The following is a 21,712-nucleotide window of genomic DNA, read 5'->3' as shown; positions in this document are numbered from 1 at the left end:
TGAATCTGCTACCTGATTGGCCTGTAGGAGCAGCCAATCAGGCTGCAGGCAGAAGTCAATCCACAATATAATTGGCCCACAGGTGTAGCCCTGAAGTAGCCAATCACGCAAGGCCCATTGTGTAAATAATGTATATAAGCAGATGGTTTTGGGAAAAGAGCCATTCGTCTTCTCTTCTCCTCCTTGATGACTATGAGCTGAATAAAGAGCATGAAATTCACTCTTGACTCCGAGTATATTTCACTGGCGACGAGGATGGGATCCTGCTGAGCTGACCGCCACCACGCACTGCACCGCAGCACCGCCACCTGCTGCACCGCTGCATCGCACCGTGCATCCAGGCTTCAGCTCCAGGACCCAAGGAACCCAGAATGGCAACCGACAGCAGCTTCTCGCCATTCAAACCAGCATCAGGAGACTGGGAAGGGTACGCCGCCCGTTTCAACTTCCTCCTGCAAGCGAAAGAAGTCACCAACGATGCCATGAAGAGGGCGACATTCTTCAGCGTCTGTGGAGAGGAGACGTTTGAAATCGCCCGGGCTCTCCTTGCACCTAGAGATGTCGCTACCGTCTCTTACAAAACAATAATGGAACGGCTGAAGGAGCACTTCTCACCACAGCCCTCGGTGGTAGCTTGCCGAAATGCCTTCTACGCAAAGCGGCAAGCCCCGGGGGAAACCATAACTGGGTTTGTGACCTCCCTCCGCCAAGCCGCCCGGTTATGCAACTTCTCAGAATTGGAGAACATGCTTCGTGACCGCCTCGTCGGTGGCCTGAGGGACGAGATGTTGCAACGACGCCTCTACGCCAAAAAAGACCCCACGTTCCAGATTGCTCTGGAGGAAGCCCTGGCAACCGAAGCCGCCGAGAGGTCAACGCAAGAGGCACGACCGGCCCCGCCATCCCAACCGAGGGTCTACCACGAAGACCTCACCGACGAATCCGAATCTGACAGGGAGGAAGTACACCGAGTACAGCGGCGCACTCAAGCAGCACACACACCACAGCAGCCTCGACGAGAAGGAGGGAACTGTGCAAGCTGCGGGGAGAACCACGAGAGGAGGACCTGTCGTTTCCGCAACGCAGAGTGCAGGCAGTGCAGAAAATTGGGACACATCGCCCGGGTGTGTCGGGCTCGACTCACCCGTCGACAAGCATCAGATGACCGACCCAGGAGCCCCAGGTCACACGGCACCATGCACCAAGGCAACTCGACGGAGATCACGGACTACCAGGTATTCCAGTTGCCCCATCCCAGCACAGAGAAAATTTATATAGAGGTACAGATAGAGGGAGCCCCATGCCGCATGGAGCTGGACACGGGTTCAACTCTATCCATAATCTCGGCCCGAACATTAAGGGAACTGTGCCCTAATGGGGGTCCCAAACTAAGGCCGGCCCCATTCACCCTCCGGGACTTCCAGAAACGTAAGGTCCCTACTATGGGGGTGGGGACCTTCAGGGTGCAATATCGAGGGCGAAAGCAACAATTGGACTTGCTGGTAGTTAAGGGCCCCTACGTTAGCTTACTGGGACTGGCATGGTTTGGACCTCTGGGGCTAGCCGTTACCGGGGTGAACCGCACTAGCTTACAAGTGGACGTGGACGCCATATGCAAAGAGTTTCCAGGGGTTTTCGATGGGGCATTGGGACGATATACAGGACCCCCCATTGCCCTACAGCTAGACCCCGCTGTACGACCCATCAGGCACAAGGCCCGCCGGGTCCCGTTCGCCCTGAAACCCCGCATAGACGAGGAATTGGACCGGCTCGTGGAGCAAGGAGTGCTGGAGCCGGTGCCCAACGCCCCCTGGGAAACTCCAATTGTCACACCTGTCAAGCCTAACGGTTCGGTCCGCATCTGTGCAGACTACAAATGCACCATAAACAAGGCTCTCACGGCCCATGCATACCCAGTGCCAGTGGTCAGCCATGTCCTCGCCACCCTGGCTGGGTCAAAAATCTTCGGCAAACTGGACTTGGCCCAAGCGTATCAACAGTTGCCTGTGGACGAAGCCACAGCAGAGGCTCAGACGATTGTGACGCACAGAGGGGCATTCAGAGTAAAGCGGCTGCAATTTGGCGTTAGCGTGGCACCAGGCATATTCCAGAATCTAATGGACTCTCTCCTTAAAGGGATTCCAGGCGTCACCCCCTTCTTCGATGATGTACTGATCGCCGGGCCCACACCAGAGGAATTTGAGGACCGCCTCCGCTCCGTCCTGCACCGTTTCCAGACGGCGGGCCTCAAGGTGAAGCGGGAAAAGTGTTTACTGGGAGTGCCGCAGGTGGACTTTCTGGGATTTAAGGTGGACGCAGAAGGGGTCCATCCAACCGGTGACAAGGTACGGGCCATTTGTGAGGCCCCAGCGCCCAAGAGCAAGCCCGAACTTCAGTCATTCTTGGGACTATTGAACTTTTACCATGCCTTCCTTCCCCATAAGGCAGCGGTAGCGGAGCCCCTACACAGACTCCTAGATAAAAGGGCCCCTTGGGTGTGGGGCCAGCGACAAAGGGCCGCATTCCAGGCAGTCAAGGACTTGCTCGTCTCGAACTCGGTCTTAGCACACTTCGACGAGAGGCTGCCAGTGGTGCTGGCATGCGACGCCTCTCCCTATGGCATCGGCGCTGTCCTGGGACACCAACTCCCGGATGGAAGAGAGGTGCCGGTGGCATACTTCTCCCAGACGCTTGCTGCAGCCGAACGAAACTACTCACAGATTGACAAGGAGGGTCTGGCAATCGTGAAGGGCGTAAAAAAATTCCATGATTTCTTGTACGGGCGGCCCTTTACCATAGTGACTGACCACAAGCCGTTGCTTGGCCTGTTTGCCCCTGAGAAGCAGACCCCCCAAGTGTTGTCTCCACGTGTCCTCAGGTGGTCAATTTTCCTTGCCGGCTACCAGTATGCACTAATCCACCGCCCTGGGAAGGCGATGGGCCACGCAGACGCCCTCAGCAGGCTACCACTACCAGAAACAGGCCCCGACCCAGCGCCTGCGCAAGAGGTTATGACCCTGGAGCTGCTTCCCGACCGACCTATTCAGGCACAAGAAGTTGCGCACCATTCCACAAAAGATAGGGTCATCTCCCGGGTCCTGGACTGGGTGTGGCGAGGATGGCCCAGCAGCAGCCCCGGGCCAGAATTCGCTGGCTACACAAACCGCAAACATGAACTGTCGGCCCACAAGGGGTGCCTGTTATGGGGAAGCAGGGTTGTTGTTCCCCAGCCCCTCCGCCAAAGGGTCCTCACAGCCCTACACGAGACACACCCAGGGGTAGTGAGGATGAAGGCCCTTGCCAGGAGTTATGTGTGGTGGCCGGGGATTGACAGAGAGATAGAGGCCTGGGTCCAACACTGCCAGACCTGCCAAGAATCCCGCCCGGATCCCCCAAGGGCCCCAGTCCAGCCCTGGGAGTCCGCCCGACATCCATGGTCACGCTTGCACGTGGACTTCGCTGGCCCCTTCCAGGGAAAAACATTCTTCATAGTGGTGGATTCCTACACCAAATGGCTGGAGGTCGCACTGGTACCATCCACTTCTACGGCGGCAGCCATCCGGGTACTACGTAAGCTGTTTGCGACCCACGGGCTCCCTGACACCCTCGTCTCGGACAATGGAACCGCATTCACGTCAGAGGAGTTCCAGACCTTCACAGCGCAGAACGCCATCCGCCACATCCGCTCAGCACCATTCCACCCTGCCACCAATGGCCAAGCGGAGCGCATGGTGCGGACCACCAAGGACAGCCTCCGCCGCATGACACAAGGGGACTGGGAATACCGCCTTGCCGCATTTCTTCTAGCACAGCACAGCACCCCAAGCACAACGACGGGCCGGAGCCCAGCTGAATTACTAATGGGCCGGCGCCTTGCAACTAGACTGGACCGACTTCACCCCGACAGAGCTCAGGATGAGGTAGTGGTGGGGAAAGGCAGGAACCCCCGGACATTTGTGGCCCAGGACCCAGTGTATGCAAAGAATTTTGGGGCAGGCCCAGCATGGGTACCCACCACAGTCACCAAGGTGACCGGTCCCGTGTCGTACGAGGTACTAACGGAAGGGGGGCAATGTTGGCGCCGCCACTGCGACCAGCTACGGCGACGATTCCCAGGAGGAACCCGGGAGGAGAGCAGGACAGAGGGGTCCCAAGGGGACAGCAGGGCAGTGAGGCTTGTAGAGCGAGAGGGGTGGGCAGGGGAAGCAGAAGCAGTAGGCACAGAGGGGCGCCCCGAGGCTGGAAGGACACCGGAACCAGAGCTACAACCTAGTGGTTCAGTGGCGCCAGACCAGACAGCCCCGGCACAGCCAGCAGCCTCGGAACACGAGCCAGAACCAGAACCCCTGACCAAGGAACACCCCAGGCCACAACGCACACGGAGGCGACCAGCAGACCTTGGGGACTACGAATGCAACTTCCCGGGCAGGACTGGAACTTAGAGGGGAGGGGTGTTATGTACTGAGCTGAATCCTAGAACAATAGGATTCAGAATCAGCGGGAGCTACCCAATCCAACTCCAGGTGGAAGTGAATCCGCAACCTGATTGGCCTGCTGGAGCAGCCAATCAGGCGGCTGGCAGAAGTGAATCTGCTACCTGATTGGCCTGTAGGAGCAGCCAATCAGGCTGCAGGCAGAAGTCAATCCACAATATAATTGGCCCACAGGTGTAGCCCTGAAGTAGCCAATCACGCAAGGCCCATTGTGTAAATAATGTATATAAGCAGATGGTTTTGGGAAAAGAGCCATTCGTCTTCTCTTCTCCTCCTTGATGACTATGAGCTGAATAAAGAGCATGAAATTCACTCTTGACTCCGAGTATATTTCAGCCTGGCTGCAGTGATTTATTTTAAGAGCCCGCGAAAATCGTTTATTTGTGTAGGGGTAAACTGTAGGTTCCTGCCAACCTAGCAGTTCGAAAGCACGTCAAAATGCAAGTAGATAAATAGGAACCGCTATAGCGGGAAGGTAAACGGCGTTTCCATGTGCTGCTCTCGTTTGCCAGTAGCGGCTTTGTCATGCTGGCCACATGACCTGGAAGCTATACGCCGGCTCCCTCGGCCAATAATGCGAGATGAGCGCGCAACCCCAGAGTCGGTCACGACTGGACCTAATGGTCAGGGGTCCCTTTACCTTTACCTTTTTAAACTGTAGGTTAGGAATCTGAAGTTTTGCTTGTTTGGAAGTGGATTGCATTGAAATAGGTGGGAAATGCAAAGTTTTAGGAGGTCGGCCCTTGTTGGGAGCCATTGAGAATGCGCTATTTGCTTTTCATCTTCCTGCGGGGAAACTTAAGTCGCAGTGCATCAGAGCCTGAAGAAGTCAAAAGAATAACTATCCACAATATTTAAGTGCTGACTTCATGTCCCTTTAGATTCTGTTTAAAAGCTGCACACTAGAAAAAGGCCCTGATTCACCTGCGTGAATCGGATTTCAGAATCTGCCATCGAAGGCCTACCAACCAGTATGTTTTGTTGTCGTTTTGGTTTGTGGCCATCTTTCCCATCTCCTCGTCTCTTTCTCTCTCTCCATCAACATGCAAAGTTATTTAAATATATCTTACTTTTAAATAAGTTATTTAAATATATCTTACTTACCTTTGAGCTACGTTTGTGGACAAGATGCAGCCCAGAAGACCTCAGGGCGGTTCACAAAACATATATATATATATATATATATATATATATATATATATATATATAACCAGAGAGGAAACCCTACTCAGCCGAGTGGGTCTTGCTTCCAAATCAACACATATTAGAATTGTACTATGTGTCTCTCCCCATTCAACTTGCCCAGGCTCAGATTTAATATGTAGATATAAATGTGTGGACCGTTTGCTATTTCAATCCACACAATATATTCCCTCTCCACGGCCTTCCATTTTCACAGCTGGAATGAAGTACCTGGATTTCATTCAATGTACAACCCACTTCTTATATTTCCAAAAGTAACTTAAAAGTGAGCATGTCCAATTTGGGGTACCACTATCCTTTCCACATATTTCTTCTTACAGCTGTTGCTCCAAATACATCTGTTTGGAAGAAATGCTTCCAAATATTTGGAATATAAGCTTCCATATATATATATATTGTGCTCCAGAGGACGCTTCAAATACCCTACGAATGTAAGATAATGTTGATTTGCTTGCATGTTTACTGCAGATAGTTTCCTCCTGTCCACATATTTCAGAATAGCTTGTTTTAGTAGTACTAGTATAGCACACACTTATTATTTTACTACTGATTTACATTTGCATGGAAATCAGTCTCCACTAGTCTGAACAGGGCCTACCATTACAAAACTCACATTGAAGCTCCTCAGTGCAAGTGATGGGTTGGAATATATTTAATTACAGAGCAAATTCTCTGAGATCAGTACTTCTCTCCGTTGAAAATTAATTGAACCAGGGACTGTTTACACCAGCACTGAAACCTCTTTAACAGATGTACCCCTGTGCATGTTTGGCGGTGATGAGGGACAGTTCTCATGAACTATAGGGTACCTTCAATTTATGGGAATGTTAGGGATGTGGATTAGGATATATTATTAGATAGATCCTATCCAAGCTTGTGTTAGCAAGCTTCCAATATCAGCAGAGTGACATTCCCCTTTTGTGCGCAGCAAAGCATGTGCGTTAGATTCGCTAGAATCTCTATAACAATATTACACTTCCTGGCAAAGGTCCCCTTTGTCCCTCTTAAAAGAAATACACAACACAGTGTTTATAAAATAAGATAGAGTTTACTTACAGTTTCATCCTGAGTTACAGCATAATCTCAGAAAGGCAGGCTTGCTTAGAAAAGTTACAAGTACATATATATCTAGAGACTACTTAGTAAAGTAAGACTCCATTTGGTCTCACTCTTGGCTGCAGGCCTAGAGTGAGAACCATGCTAACTGGAGATTCTCTGGAGATGTGTTCCCATCGAAGGAGGAAGTAGTTAAGAGAGAGAGTGATTGCAGGCTAGGGCTTTTGTCTAATCCAACTCATTTGCATGTCTGAGGGAACAGGAACTGACCTGTAGTCAGGTGTCCCTCCAGGTGAGTTCCTGTTAGTGGACACTCTAGGAACTGTTGTGACTTGTCTGCCCCAGTGTTCCATCCCACAAACCCCTTCTCAGGCAATTCACAACATTCATTACATACAAAACAAAACATAAGCAACTTTATTCAACCACCCAAGAGTCCCAGCTTGACACGCAGGTTCTGGAAACTCTGTCTTGGCAGGGGTTTCGTCAGGATGTCTGCTGTCATCTCCGATGTGCAGCAATACGACAGTTCGACAAGTCCATCTTGTATCATCTGGCGAACGTAGTGGTACCTGACCCCAATGTGTTTTGAGCGTGCTAGGAACTTCTCATTCTGCGCCAGCTTTAGACAGCTTTGGTTGTCCTCCAGCAGGCTTATAGGTTCCTTTCTCTCCACGCCAAAGTCTGTTAGGAGTTGGTCCAGCCAGGAAATCTCTCTGCACGCTTCTGTAGCCGCAACATATTCCGATTCTGTAGACGATAAAGCTATACATTTCTGTTTATAACTGCCCCATGTAATAGCTCCGCCCCCATACATAAAAACATGCCCGCTTGTGGATTTATAATCAGAATTATCACCCGCCCAGTCAGCATCAGTGTACCCAATGAGCTTAGGGTCACTGACAGCTGGTAACTTTAATTTACAATCCATTGTACCCTTAAGATATCGAACCACCCTCTTCACACCAACCCAATCATGCTCAGTGGGACTACTCACTTTCCTGCTGAGAATCCCTACTGCATTGGCTAAATCAGGTCTGCACGTGGTAACTAAATACAAAAGTTTACCAATTGCTGAACGATACTCGGTGTTGTTTGGCAGCAGCTTCGAATCCTCTTGGTTCTTTAAGAAGTCTGTAGCCATCGGGGTGTCGACGGGTTTTGCATCCTGCAATTGCATACTCTCCAACAGTTCAATTATCTTTTGCTTCTGATTAAGTAGAAATGAACCATCCTGTTCTCTTTCCACTTGAATCCCAAGGTAATACTCAACTGGTCCTAATTCCTTCACTTGCACTTCCTTGTTGAGGTGCTGGACTACATTTTTATAATCCCTGTCATTTGACGTTGCGATTAAAAGGTCGTCAACGAAGGCAAGAATATAAGAAAATTGTCCATTACTCTGCTTAGTGTACAAACACTTGTCAGCTTCACCTTGCTTGTACCCAAGTTTCACCAGCATTCCATGCAATTTCAAGTTCCAGGCTCTGGCTGCTTGTTTTAAACCATACAGTCCCTTTTGAAGCTTGCAAACCAAATGTGCCTCATTTGGCTTTATAAAACCTTTAGGCTGCTTCATGTAAATTTCTTCAGAAATTTCCCCATGCAAAAACGCAGTAGCTATATCGATGTGTTTCACCTCCATCCCTTTAGATGCTGCGATGCTTAAAAGTAATCTTACGCTACTGTATCTTACTGTCGGTGCAAAGACTTGGTCATAGTCGTGGCCATATTGCTGTGAAAAACCTTGTGCCACTAGTCTTGCTTTGTAACGTTGCACCTCCCCTTCTGAACCCCTTTTAACCTTGAACACCCATTTGCTCCCAATTGCTTTCTTACCAGCAGGCAATTCTGTGAGTGTCCAGGTCTTGTTCTTGTGCAGTGCGTCAATCTCCTCCTGCGCGGCTTTCCTCCAGAGACTGGCTTCGGTGGCTGGCATCTGCTCTACCTCTTCCCAAGTGGAAGGTTCTGGTGGAGACGCCGACCCTGCAAAGTAGGACAGTCGTAGTGGCGGAACGCCCTTGTTGGTTCTGGATGAGCATCTGACCTCTGGTTGTGCAACCGCATCAGCATCCTCATCCTCCTCCAACGCTGGCATGTCCACGTACAGCTCCTCCTCTTCGTCTCTGGTGCCGCCAGGGGTCTGGACCTCTGCGTCTTCTGGGGTGTCGCCTGTAGGGGGTGTTGTGACACTAGAAGGTATATTAGTTCCTTGTGCTAAAGGAAAACTTATAAACTCTTCATCTGGTGACTCTCTAGAACAGTCAATAACAGTGTTCTTTGTATCAAACTTTCCTAGTTCATCAAAATGAACCACATGGTATGGGTCTACTCTGCCACTCTTTGGATCTAGAACTCTATATCCCTTTCCTCCAGGAGCATATCCAACCAGGATACCTGCTTTTGCTCTGGAGTCAAGCTTGTGTCTGCGCTCTTTGGGCACGTGGTAATAACAGACACTTCCAAACACACGTATGTGCTGCAGACTTGGGACTCTCCCGTGCCAAAGTTCAAATGGTGTGCGTTCTGCACCCTTTGTAAGCAATCTGTTTTGCAAATAAATCGCCGTATTCGCCGCTTCACCCCATAGCTTCTGTGACAAGTTGGCCTCTTTTAACATGCACCTTGTCATCTCCATAATAGACCTAAACTTTCTCTCAGCAATGGAGTTCTGTTGAGGCGTGTAAGCAACCGTAGTTACATGTGCTATGCCTTCTTGTGCCATGATGGCCTTCATCTGCCGTGAGCAAAACTCTCCACCATTATCCGAAATTAAGGTGGAAGGAGCTCTCTGGAATTTGTTCTTCACCATGTTTAAGTACAGTTTGAACAATTCCGGTGTCTGACTCTTTTCCTCTAGAAAATATCCAACACAATATCTTGAGAAGTCATCTATAAATATCAGAATGTACTTATTGTTTCCTAGGGAAGGTACATTCAGCGGACCACATAGGTCAGTATGAACAGTGTCCATGACTTTTGTGCTTCTCTTCTCTGTACAACGTGGGAAGGAAGGCTTGACTGCCTTTTCAGTTATGCAAGTTGTACAGTTTGGCATTGGTGTACTGCAATTCTTTACCTGTAGACCTTTTACCAGATTTTCCTTCTGCATTTTCAGGATAAGGTTGGTATCCCTGTGTCCAAGCCTTTTGTGCCAGAGTTCCAGATCTGGTTGATCCTTTCTGCTGGGTTGTGCAACCCTTGCAGACTCATTCTCTGAAATATCAATCTCATACACATCATTGATTAGTTTGGCTTGAATAAACACTTCACCATCTTTTATCACATTGCATTGTCCATTTTTAAATATAATTTCAAAACCTTTCTTGTCCAAGCTAGACACACTTATTAGATTACAGTTCAGCTTTGGTGCATACTTAACATTACTCACTGTAGTATCAAAAGACTCATTGTTCACTTTGAAATTCAAGTTCAAAGATCCTGCACCTATTGACTTTATAACATTTCCATCAGCAATTTCAATCTCAGACTGTTTATTATTGTCTATTTCATTGAAATATTCCCTTTTATAACAGAAATGGCTGCTTGCTGCACTGTCCAGAAGCCACTTATTGCGCTTTCCTTCACAGCTCTGGAAAGCTACATTTCTTTCTTGCAATATCATTGCCCGCCCACGCCCCCCCTTCTTTTCGCCTTTTGGTGGAAAGGGGCGGGATTTATTCCTAGGTGCCCGGCATTCCTTCGCCATGTGCCCTTTTAAATTGCAGTTAAAGCAAATTATTTCCTTTGGCGTTTGTCTGGACCTTTGAAAATGCTTGGAAGCATAATTAGTGTCCTTTCTCCCTGTATTCCTTTCTAAAGAATCAAGGCAATCTCTGCATTCCTCTCTCAAATGATCAATCAGTTCTTCAAAAGTCAGGTCCTTTTTGTGATCCATGCAACTCTTGAATGAACTGAAGCTTGGTCCTAGAGATGCTATCAAAAATGAAACCTTTGTTTCTTCATCAAGGGCTTTAGGAGTAAGATCAATCCTCTGAACAATTTCACTAAATTTGCTGATATGGTCAGTGAATTCTTCTCTTGAATTCATCCTCAGCGCAGTTAATTTGCTCATTAAATTCCTGTAGGAGTTCTTAGTAGATGCTCCATACCTGCGCTCAATATCTTTTAAGATTTTAGCTGCATCATCTTTGCTATTAACTGATGTTAGATGCCTGTTGCGAAGTCCACTCAAAATTATGTATCTGGCCTCGCTGTTCATGCGTTTCCAATTTGCTATCTTGGCTAAATCCTCTGCTGTTGTGCCAGTGGGCATAGCTTTTTCAATGGCATCCAAAACATTCCTTGCATCTAAAAATGCTATCAGGCGTTGTTTCCAAAATACATAATTGTCATCATCTAGAGCCATGAATCCTGGCTTAACTCCACTATCAAAATCTGCAAAAGCCATCTTGGAATCTCAAAATTCTAAAAATTTCTCAAAATTCAAAAATTTGCCAAAAATTCCAAAATCAAAATCTCTAAAAATATCTCAAAATGCAAAATAATCTTCACTGCCTCTGAGTTCTCAGTGCTGTAAACTCTGAGGGAGGGGAGGGGTAGCTAATCCCCTAGGCACACTGGAGAACAATAGACCATGTGCTCACCAGGAAGTTCTAACTGAAAAAATCCTACCCAGTTCAAAATCACAATCCAAAGCAATCCTTCAAAAATACACAAAAATACGCAGTCCTGGGCCGTAATAACCCTTTATGGGAATGTTAGGGATGTGGATTAGGATATATTATTAGATAGATCCTATCCAAGCTTGTGTTAGCAAGCTTCCAATATCAGCAGAGTGACATTCCCCTTTTGTGCGCAGCAAAGCATGTGCGTTAGATTCGCTAGAATCTCTATAACAATATTACACTTCCTGGCAAAGGTCCCCTTTGTCCCTCTTAAAAGAAATACACAACACAGTGTTTATAAAATAAGATAGAGTTTACTTACAGTTTCATCCTGAGTTACAGCATAATCTCAGAAAGGCAGGCTTGCTTAGAAAAGTTACAAGTACATATATATCTAGAGACTACTTAGTAAAGTAAGACTCCATTTGGTCTCACTCTTGGCTGCAGGCCTAGAGTGAGAACCATGCTAACTGGAGATTCTCTGGAGATGTGTTCCCATCGAAGGAGGAAGTAGTTAAGAGAGAGAGTGATTGCAGGCTAGGGCTTTTGTCTAATCCAACTCATTTGCATGTCTGAGGGAACAGGAACTGACCTGTAGTCAGGTGTCCCTCCAGGTGAGTTCCTGTTAGTGGACACTCTAGGAACTGTTGTGACTTGTCTGCCCCAGTGTTCCATCCCACACAATTGTTACAGACAAGCTGCGAGGACTTGACTGCAGTCCTATAACCGAGGGGTAGGAAGCCTATGACCCACTATTAACTTGGCTCACCATACCTGACTATCACCCACGCTGGCTGAGGTTGATGGGAGTTGGAGTCCAACCACAAATGGAGATCCGCATGTTCCTAACCCCTGAGGAAAGGACTGCAGCCTAATCTACGCAATGCAACCATCCATTACAAGCTGAAATTCCCCTAATCGTAGTTCATGAGAACTACCCCCACCCCCATCAGCACCAAACACACGCGGACATACATCTGTTAAAGGAATTTCAATGCTGTTGTAAACAACCCTTGTGTTCAGTTCAATTACAGTACTTGGGCGTACCCCATTGAACTCAAAGCGATTGCTGCTTAGAAGACGTCTATCGGACTGAGCTGAAAATCCATGAAAATTCCCCAGTTTTAAAGATTATACTTTATGGAATGGGGTGTGTACAGTATATATGTATTACAGGATCCCTATAATCTTATTTGTGTTAGATGATTAGGTAAAGAGGTCAGGCTTGAAAAAGAAAGCTTTTCATTCCTTGCATTCATTCCTTTTTTCTTCGGTACTTATTCCAAAAACAGCAGATGGCGTTAGTAGTAGGAACTGGAAAGAAAACGTGTTAGGAATTAATAGACTGTATTTCGAGCACTGGGATCGATCGCTCTTGTCGGTAGTTCTTCCGTGAGCTGTGTTGTGGAAATGTTACATATTGCTCACTCTACCACCCCAACCCTGTTCCTGAAATTTACAGCGGTTTTTCGTTCGAGCCAGATAACAATGGCGAGCCTCTTCGTCAACGTTGGCGTCAGAATGACGCGCGGAGCCTCTCGCTGGCCTCCTCTGGCTGCGATCCGCATATCACTTGAGGATCCCTATATGTGTAAGCCCCATGGAACTTCAATGGATTCTCTTCTGAGTAGACATGGACACGAGGGTCGCGTTTACAAAACCCTACACTGTCAAACTATTCGGATATCCTGACACCCTCCAGCCCCGCAGCCGTTTAAAATGCGCGTATCATTGATTTTTATGCCTGTCTTTGACGCTTGGCAATAAGTCCAGGGGATTTGCAACATTAAACTGCGATCCCAGCTATGCGAGGAAGGAGATTCCGTTGAAATAAAGCGATTGACTTCCAAGTAAGGTTGCAGTCCAGCCCTACCATGGGCGGTGGAAGTGCTTTTGGACTTGAAAACTGGGACCTTTTTTAACTGGACTGTGTCTGTTTCCTGTGAATGGAGCTGCCCTTGACAGTGGAAAATAAACGGATGGCCACGTTCCTGCCGCTGTTGTAACCTCTTCTGCGGTTATAACTCAGGCTTATCATTCTCTCACGCTCTTCTTTCTGCTTTCCAGTCTATGAAATATGTACTCCCCCCACAACCCACCCCAGCACCTTCAAATCTTTTCCATTTCTAATTGGCCGGTTACGGTTCAGCTGTTTAAACCTCCCCCCATTTAATGGAGATTAAAGCGCAATGGTTATCTGAATGATATATTCACATAAATTCTGGAGAGCCTCGAGAACGGGGCGGGGCGAGGTTAGAGACCTGTTCCTTTCAGGGAACTCTTTTGGGGGCCTGTCTTCTCTTCTCTCTCCTTCACCCCCAAAGGTAGCCATTCGAGCTGAGCGTCTCTTTCTCTCTCCCCCCCTCCTATTCCTTCAGCAATGCCACTGCTTTGATGATGGGCTCCCGCGGAGCCCTGATTACAAATGTATTCTTAGGCACCATATAAGTCTTGATATTTGCTATTAAGGACATCTGGCAGTGATTAGAACTCTCCTCCCTCCCTCCCGCCTTGCAATGAGAGCCTCTATGGACACCCTGACGTCAGATCAGACGGCGAGGAGCCATCCTGCTCAAGACTTGGGTGTAATCACCAAGCCGCTTTCCAAACACCAGCTGAAGTTCCAGGCCACCAGCTGGAATGCGAGGGGATATAGAGGAAGCCTTTCTTTGCTCTCTTTTCTTTCTTCTCTCCTAATTCTGTCTTTTCATCCAAGAAAACCTCGGTTTTCTAAATCCTTTTTGTCTTATCTGCATGCTAGATTCATTTCGTTTTGTTGCAAATCTCTTGGAAAGCAGAGGGCAAAAAAACCCCAATGACCAGATAATGGAAGCAGGGAAAAATATTTCCAAGGACTTGGGAATGTCTTCTTAACCCTCAACAATGGGCCGTACCGAAAGTTACTCCGACTCAAAGTAGACGCATTTAAATTGATGGACTTGATTAATTTACGTACATTCCATTCAGTGGTTCTACTCCAAGAAGTTGGTTGGATACAATGGTGGCAATGCTTTTATCAAAATTTGGGCCATTTTCAGCTTGGAGCTCTGCTCCAGAATCGACATAGATGCCAGGGATCTGCAATGGACAGAACCAGAGGAAGACTTGGGTTGGCTGGCGTATGGTGCATACTACTGAAGTCCCATCGAATTAATTTGGTGCCTAAGGCAGAAGCGCCCCTCCAGCCTCTTCCCCATTGCTGATATTGGGGGAAATGCAATGATAATAAATTAAGCAGCAAGCAACTTGCTGCCCTTTCATGATACCCAAAATCTGCTTGCCCAAAGCAGCTACCTCAAAACACCTAATGGTAGGGCTGGCCCAGGTTTCACAATGTAGCACAAACTTTCAATATTTACAGCATAGTACTTTGCCATATCTCATTGCTGGGCATTTCCTGCACTTACTGATCCTGTGCACAAAAATCACAAAGGTATGGGTTGGGGGGTATAGAGGAGTTCATATTTCTCCCCAGAACCTGCTATTGGGAGATGGGTTTGCTGGTATTCTTTTAAAATAAACAATCCCTTAGAAATAAAAACACCCTGAGATCATTTTTGTGTTATAAAGGCTTCCAGTTTACACAGTGAAACACCTTCATTTTCAAATATGTTGCATTAGAGCAGGCATCCCCAAACTTGCTTTGGACTACAATTCCCATCTTCCCTGACCACTGGTCCTGTTAGCTAAGGAACATGGGAGCTGTAGGCCAAAACATCTGGAGGGCCGCAGTTTGGGGGTGCCTGCATTAGAGAATGAGATGGAAATATTTCAATAGATTTGCACAATGCAAATCTAGAGACTTACATACGCCGCAGTCAAGTTGGTCAAAGCATGAGCAGAGTGCCTCTTTTACACCCATCTTTTTCTTTCTCCTCTGTTGAAGAAAGCTGATCAGCTGTCCAAGTAAGAGGAAGAACGTAATGCTGCTAGATCCTGTAACTGAAGCCTACAATGATCTGAAACCCCCTTCATTTCAAATTTCCCCCCCCCCATTTCAATAGCTGTAATCTACCCACCCTGGGTAGCTCAGTTGGTGGAGCATGGTGCTGATAATGCCAAGGTTGCGGAGTCAGTCCCCATATGGGACAGCTGGATATTCCTGCATTGCAGGGGGCTGAAATAGATGATCCTCAGATACCTTCTAACTCTACAGTTCTATGAATCCAGAGTGAATGGGATGCCTTTCCCCTTAAATTTAAATGGTCTTGCACAAATACTAACTGCTAGAGAGGAAAAACTGTTGAGAGGATAACAGAGTAGACAGACCTATTGATAGATTATATAGCACAATACTGCTGAACATAGATGAGCCACTTTCTTGTTTTGCTGTGTACCACTCTTCCACTCTGCCTGCACCTGAAGAAAGAGTTGCCTAGAGAAGCTGCACCTAGAAGATTTGCCTAGAAACTCTAGTCCAGGGATTGGTAACCTCAGGCCCCTGTGGCTAAATGTAGCTCTGCCCCTCTCACCCCTCCTGCACTAAATTTAAATGCATTCTGTTATATACTGTACGTTATTTATTTCCATCCAGGGTTCCAGTTCTCAGCTCTGCCCCATCCACACTATACATTTAAAGCAGTATCATGCCACTTCAAACAGTCATGACATACTTCCTCCCAAAGAATCCTGGGAACTGTAGATTGTTAAGGGTGCTGAGATCTGCTAGGAGACCCCCTGTTCCTAATACAGAACTACAGTTTCCAGAACTCCCTAGGAAGAGCAACTGACTCTGAGATTGTGAGGGGAATAGAAGTCTCCTAACAGTTCTCAGGGCCCTTCACAAAGTAGTGTTCCCACCCGGGATTATTGCGGGAATGTCGTAGATGTTCAAAGTGCGATGATACTGCTTTACACGTATAGTGTAGGTTGGGCCTAAAAGCCGGTCCTGGGGGGAACTCTGTCTCATATCAAGCCCTCTTTCGCTCCTCAGGCTCCTGATCCAAAATCTATTTCCCCTCCCCCAGGAAAGCAGCCTGTGAAACTTGTTCTAAGAGAGCTGTGGGGATCCTTCTCGCGTAAGAATATTCCTCAACCAGATTGTGCAGCAAGCGGATCTTTGAAGTCGCCCTAAAATGGTGGGACCGGGAAAGCGAGGCGGGGCGACTGATAATATATTCAGCAGAGGAGATAGAGAGAGAATCTTGCGTTTATTTGTGCGCCGGATTAAGGGAAGACGCCGAAGGCTGGCCAGGGGCCCTAGAGACGAGAGGCTGCAGCCAATGACACGGCCAAGTTTCACTGTCTCCAAAAGGAAAGCCACAAGTTCCACGTTAAGCCAAGGGAGATGCGGAGTTGAGGTTTCGGATTCAATCTGGTCCAACCACATCCGAAAGGAAAACACGGGGCGTTTGCGCTTTGACCAGGGGCGGGGGGCGGGGGGCGGGAGAGAAATAGCAACACTCTTATTTCAAAGTATTGAAATCAAGCGAGAAAGCAGACGGGATAACTATACCTAGACCCTAAAACAAATTAATTCGTAAATAAATCCTAATTGGTGTCAACGAGTGTACTTCTAAGTAGGCGGGATTAAAACGGCAATAGTTTCTCAGGAACTAAAAATTTTGTCTTTCAAAATTGGCATCGCACCCTAAACGCAAGAGAGAAGCGCTGCAAGCGACTAGATGGATTTAGGAATGGGGGGAAGGCTCCCTGGGAGGAAGCCCCATTGAATTCAATAGGACTTGCTTCTGAGCAGACATGATTGTGCTCCGAGTCTTATTCTTAAATGGCTGCTTCAATTGATACCCTGATCAAAATGAAGACGTCAGGCACCTCTGCGTTTATGCTTTGAGGAGACTAGATGAGGAGCGCAGTTTTCCTCAAAAGACGACACAATCTGCACCTAGTAGAGAATATATAGTAGAGAATATATATCTTAGATATCATCCTTCCTTACAAAATAAAAAAATTCCTTCCAGTAGCACCTTAGAGACCAACTAAGTTTGTCATTGGTATGAGCTTTCGCGTGCATGCACACTTCTTCAAATACGACAGACCAACACGTAGTTTCGACTACAGCAGACCAACACGGCTACCTACCAGTAACTATCCTTCCTTACGTTTGTGAGTTCAGCATAGAACATCCCTTTGTCCCCCCCTAAAACAATAATCCCTCAAAACGGTCTTCTTATACCGTAAGTAAAGTTAGACTCACTCAGTTTCACAGTAGCTGTCTTGAGGCAGCCTTAAAATGTAGTTACAGACATATACTATAGTTTGGATTAGAACTGGAGCCTGAGCTGGGACTCAGCACATGTCCTACGTCCCTAGTCATTGATGAAGCATCAAAGAGAAGAGATCAGATAGTAGGGATCAGAGAGAGCAGGCCGCCGGGGTGTAAGCAGCTTATATAGTTGTGCCCCTTTATCTGTCTGGACACAGTTGTGAGAAGCTCTCACCTGGAGGACTTCCTGTAGAGATCCTACTTCCTCTGTGCGTGTGTGTGCCTTTCCAGCAATCAGAAGTTGTTGGTTTTGACTTCCTTATTTTAGATATCCCACAAAAACTACAGAAAGAGCATTGGAGAACTGCATTTAGCAATGAAGAATACACTTCCTTTCAGGACTGCAATCAGAAAAAGAATATCCTGGTCACCGGATGTAAGTCCCTCTGAATTATGTTCAATTAAGCCGGAGTGCGGTGGGACCATCGGAGCCTAGGGCTTGCTGATGGGAAGGTCGGCATTCGAATCCCCCACGGGGTGGGGTGAGCTCCCGTTGCTCGGTCCCAGCTCCTACCAACCTAGTAGTTGGAAAGCACGTCAAAGTGCAAGTAGATAAATAGGTACAGCTCCGGTGGGAAGGTAAACAGCGTTTCTGTGTGCTGTTCCGGTTTCACCAGAAGTGGCTTAGTCATGCTGGCCACATGACCCGGAAACACTGTCTGCGGACAAATGCCGGCTCCCTTGGCCAGTAAAGCCAGATGAGCCCCGTAACCCCATAGTCGTTCGTGACTGGACTTAACGGTCAGGGGTCCCTTTACCTTTAAGTCGGAGTGCAAGAGTGTGCAAGTCATACTCAAGAGTAGTTTCACGCAAATTCATTGATTTCTATATGACTCAGTTGGATTGCATTCTAAGTATTTTACTCAGAAGTAAGTCCTAAATCAGGCTGCAGTACTAGTCGCACTCTCTCCCTGGAGCAAATCCATTGCACACTGTGGGACTTCTGAGTAAAGATGATTAGGATGCTGCCCGTTCAATGAGGAATTAATCACTAGTCATTAAGCTTGATGAGCCCACTTCCTTTGCAATTACCTCACTGATCCCCCCAAAAAGTTGTCGTCGTCCCCGCCCCCGAGTAAATATGCTTAAACTGAGACAAAACTCCTGGGTGGGCCGATCCTTCTTTATTAAGTGGGACATTTTTAAAAAAGTAACGGTGTAGAAGATTGCGAACTTACTTTCCCAAAGTACGGCAGTTTTATATTGGAACATGTGAAAAAAAACAGAATGTGAAAGAAAAATGCCTGCGCTGCGACGGTAGATTTGGGGAAGGGGGGAAGCGGTGAGAGAACTACAGTATATAGAAGGGAGCAAAGAGGAGATGCTGCTGCTGCGTCCGAGAAATCGATGGAAGTCCTGAATAAACTACTGTAGTTATTTGTGGTAATAATAATGGCAATAAAGAAAATAAGAAGCCACAAACAGAAGCCACCTCTCCTCCACGCGAAATTGTTATACTAGGGCGCTAGAACCAGATCCGGTTGTGTGGCGACGGGATCCAGCTCACGCCTAGGCCACATTTTGCAAGTGGAGACCAAAGGCTTACTCACGTCATGGCCTCCACCCACTGAAGAAACACGTGGTTGTCAGACAAGAGGCCAATGCTGCTCACAGATCTCTCTCTCTCTCTGTTGTCTGTACCTTAAAACAGCTGGAGCTGGAAGCTTCTAACCCAGGCTAGCTTTGCCGAGGGCGTCCATGGGAAATGAAAGCAACAATCTGTTGTAAGATGAAACGCATTTCTGCCTGGCCCACCCTTACAACAGAGCATACAGTATCAGATGTAATATGCAGGGGGAAGAATGTTATTTTCCCACCCCCAGCTTTAGGCCCTGTAGAAGATGTTCTGTAAAGCCTTTGTCTTCTGTGCTGGATTTAACTGTTCAGCTTGCTTCCCGAGTCAGTGTTGGCTGAGCCTACCGACATTAGTGGGGCGGGCTGATTGTAGCTTGTACACGTTGCCTTCAGAGCAAGGTTTGGGAATCTGCGGCCCTGCTGGAGTATAAGTCACATAACCCTTGGCCATTGGCTATCCTGGCTGGGGCTGATGGTGGAGGGGTCCCTGCAAACCTTGCCTTAGAACAAGAGTTGAAGAAGAAGAAGAAGAAGAAGAAGAAGAAGAAGAAGAAGAAGAAGAAGAAGAAGAAGAAGAAGAAGAAGAAGAAGAAGAAGAAGAAGAAGAAGAAGAAGAAGAAGAAGAAGAAGAATTTGATATCCTGCTTTATCACTACCCTAAGGAATCTCAAAGTGGTTAACAATCTCCTTCCCTTCCTCCCCCACAACAAACCCTCTGTGAGGTGAGTGAGGCTGAGAGACTTCAGAGAAGTGTGACTACCCCAAAGTCACCCAGCAGCTGCATGTGGAGAAGCTGGATGCAAACCTGGTTCACCAGATTACAAGTCCACTGCTCTTAACCACTACACCACACTGGCTCTCCCTTCTATAAAGGGCCTTTGACCCAAGGTTGGTGGAGCATTCACTGTCCATCTCATGGACATGGTGCAACCCACTATAAAGACAATTGAAGACCAGGGACTTAATTTCAATGCCTTGCAGACAGATCCCACCATAGGAGCCAACTCCTAGGGGCTGATAAATAAAATATTTGATGGGGCCAACCTCCCAAAGTTGATGGGCATTGCCGGTGCCCGATTTACATATAAGCCACGGGTGTCAAACACAAGGCCCGGGGGCCAAATCCGGCCCGCCAGACCTCGTCATGTGGCCTGCCGAGCGCCCCAGCCAGCGGGACCCAGCAGCGGGACCTTGCTGCTGAAGCGCCGCGCCGACAAACAGCTGGGGCCGGGGGGGGGGTAGAAAGGCGGCCGGAGCAGCGCTGCGTGGAGCGCCCTGAGCCACAGCAGGAGAAGGAGGAGGCAGCTTGCTGGGTCAGCGCCCGGCAGCACTGTACTGAGAGTCCCGAGCCTCTGCGACCCAGCAGTGCTCTGTAGCACTTTGAATCCTCCTCCTCCTGCCATGGCTCGGCGCCTGGAAACGGCTGCTGCTGCTGAAGCACAGACAAAGCACCCAGCAGCGCCGCGTGGCAGGAGGAGGAGGAGGATTCAAAGTGCTACAGAGCACTGCTGCGTCCCAGAGGCTTGAGACTCTCCGTGCGGCGCTGCCGGGCGCTGACCAGGCATGCTGCCTCCTCCTCCTCCTCCTGCTGTGGCTCGGGGCGCTCCACGCAGCGCTGCTCCGGCCGCCTTTCTACCCCCCCCCCCCAGGCCCCAGCTGTTTGTCGGCACTTCTTTTCTGTTTGTCGGCGCCACAGCAGGAGAAGGAGGAGGCAGCTTGCCGGGTCAGCGCTCAGCAGCACCGCACGGAGAGTCCTGAGCCTCTGCGACACAGCAGTGCTCTGTAGCACTTTGAATCATCCTCCTCCTGCCACGGCTCGGCGCCTGGAAACGGCTGCTGCTGCTGCTGCTGCTGAAGCACAGACAAAGCACCCAGCAGCGCCGTGTGGAGGAGGATTCGGATTCAAAGTGCTACAGAGCACTGCTGCGTCCCAAAGGCTCGGGACTCTCCGTACGGCGCTGCCGGGAACGTGAGCTCAGCAGCGGCTCAGCCTCACGAATGTGCAACTCTGAGGCTTTACGCACGTCTCCTAAAACGGACACCCGCTGCCTCACGCTGCACGGGAAATGTTTTTTGCCCCTGGGTCCCTTCGCGCTCTTTTCTGGCGCTGAGTCAAGGTGGCGACCCCCCCCCCTTCCCTTTCTTTCTTCCTCTCTCTCGTTCTTATTCATTCTTTCCCTCTCCTTCCTTCCTTCTTTATCTCTGTCTTCTCTCCCTCTTTCTTTTTCTTTCCTTCTTTATTCCCTTCCTTCTTTCCTACTCTTCTTTCTCTCCCCTCTTTCCTTCCTCTCTCCCTCCTGCTCCCTCTTTTCTTCCTTCCTTCCTTCCTTCCTTCCTTCCTTCCTTCCTTCCTTCCGTCCTTCCCATCTTTCTTCCTCTCCCTCATTCTTATTCTTTCTTTCCCTCTCCTTCCTTCTTTATCTCTGTCTTCTCTCCCTCTTTCTTTTTCTTTCCTTCTTTATTCCCTTCCTTATTTCCTACTCTTCTTTCTCTCCCCTCTTTCCTTCCTTCCTCTCTCCCTCCCACTCCCT

General features: G+C 48.2%; 1 protein-coding gene across 1 annotated transcript; it reads left to right on the top strand.

Moving 5' to 3' along the window:
* Positions 1-1,273: 1,273 nt before the first annotated feature.
* LOC132592642 (uncharacterized protein K02A2.6-like) lies at positions 1,274-5,654 on the top strand. The gene is made up of 2 exons (XM_060278709.1): positions 1,274-4,895; positions 5,155-5,654. Exon 1 carries the CDS (start codon positions 1,308-1,310, stop codon positions 4,440-4,442), a length of 3,135 nt encoding a protein of 1,044 aa, XP_060134692.1. The 5' UTR covers positions 1,274-1,307; the 3' UTR covers positions 4,443-4,895; positions 5,155-5,654.
* Positions 5,655-21,712: the final 16,058 nt, after the last annotated feature.

Source organism: Zootoca vivipara, chromosome 9 (genome assembly GCF_963506605.1).
Source record: "Zootoca vivipara chromosome 9, rZooViv1.1, whole genome shotgun sequence".
Lineage (NCBI taxonomy): Eukaryota > Metazoa > Chordata > Lepidosauria > Squamata > Lacertidae > Zootoca > Zootoca vivipara.
Note: the sequence above shows the minus strand (reverse complement) of the source record. Positions and strands in the feature narration are given on the sequence as shown.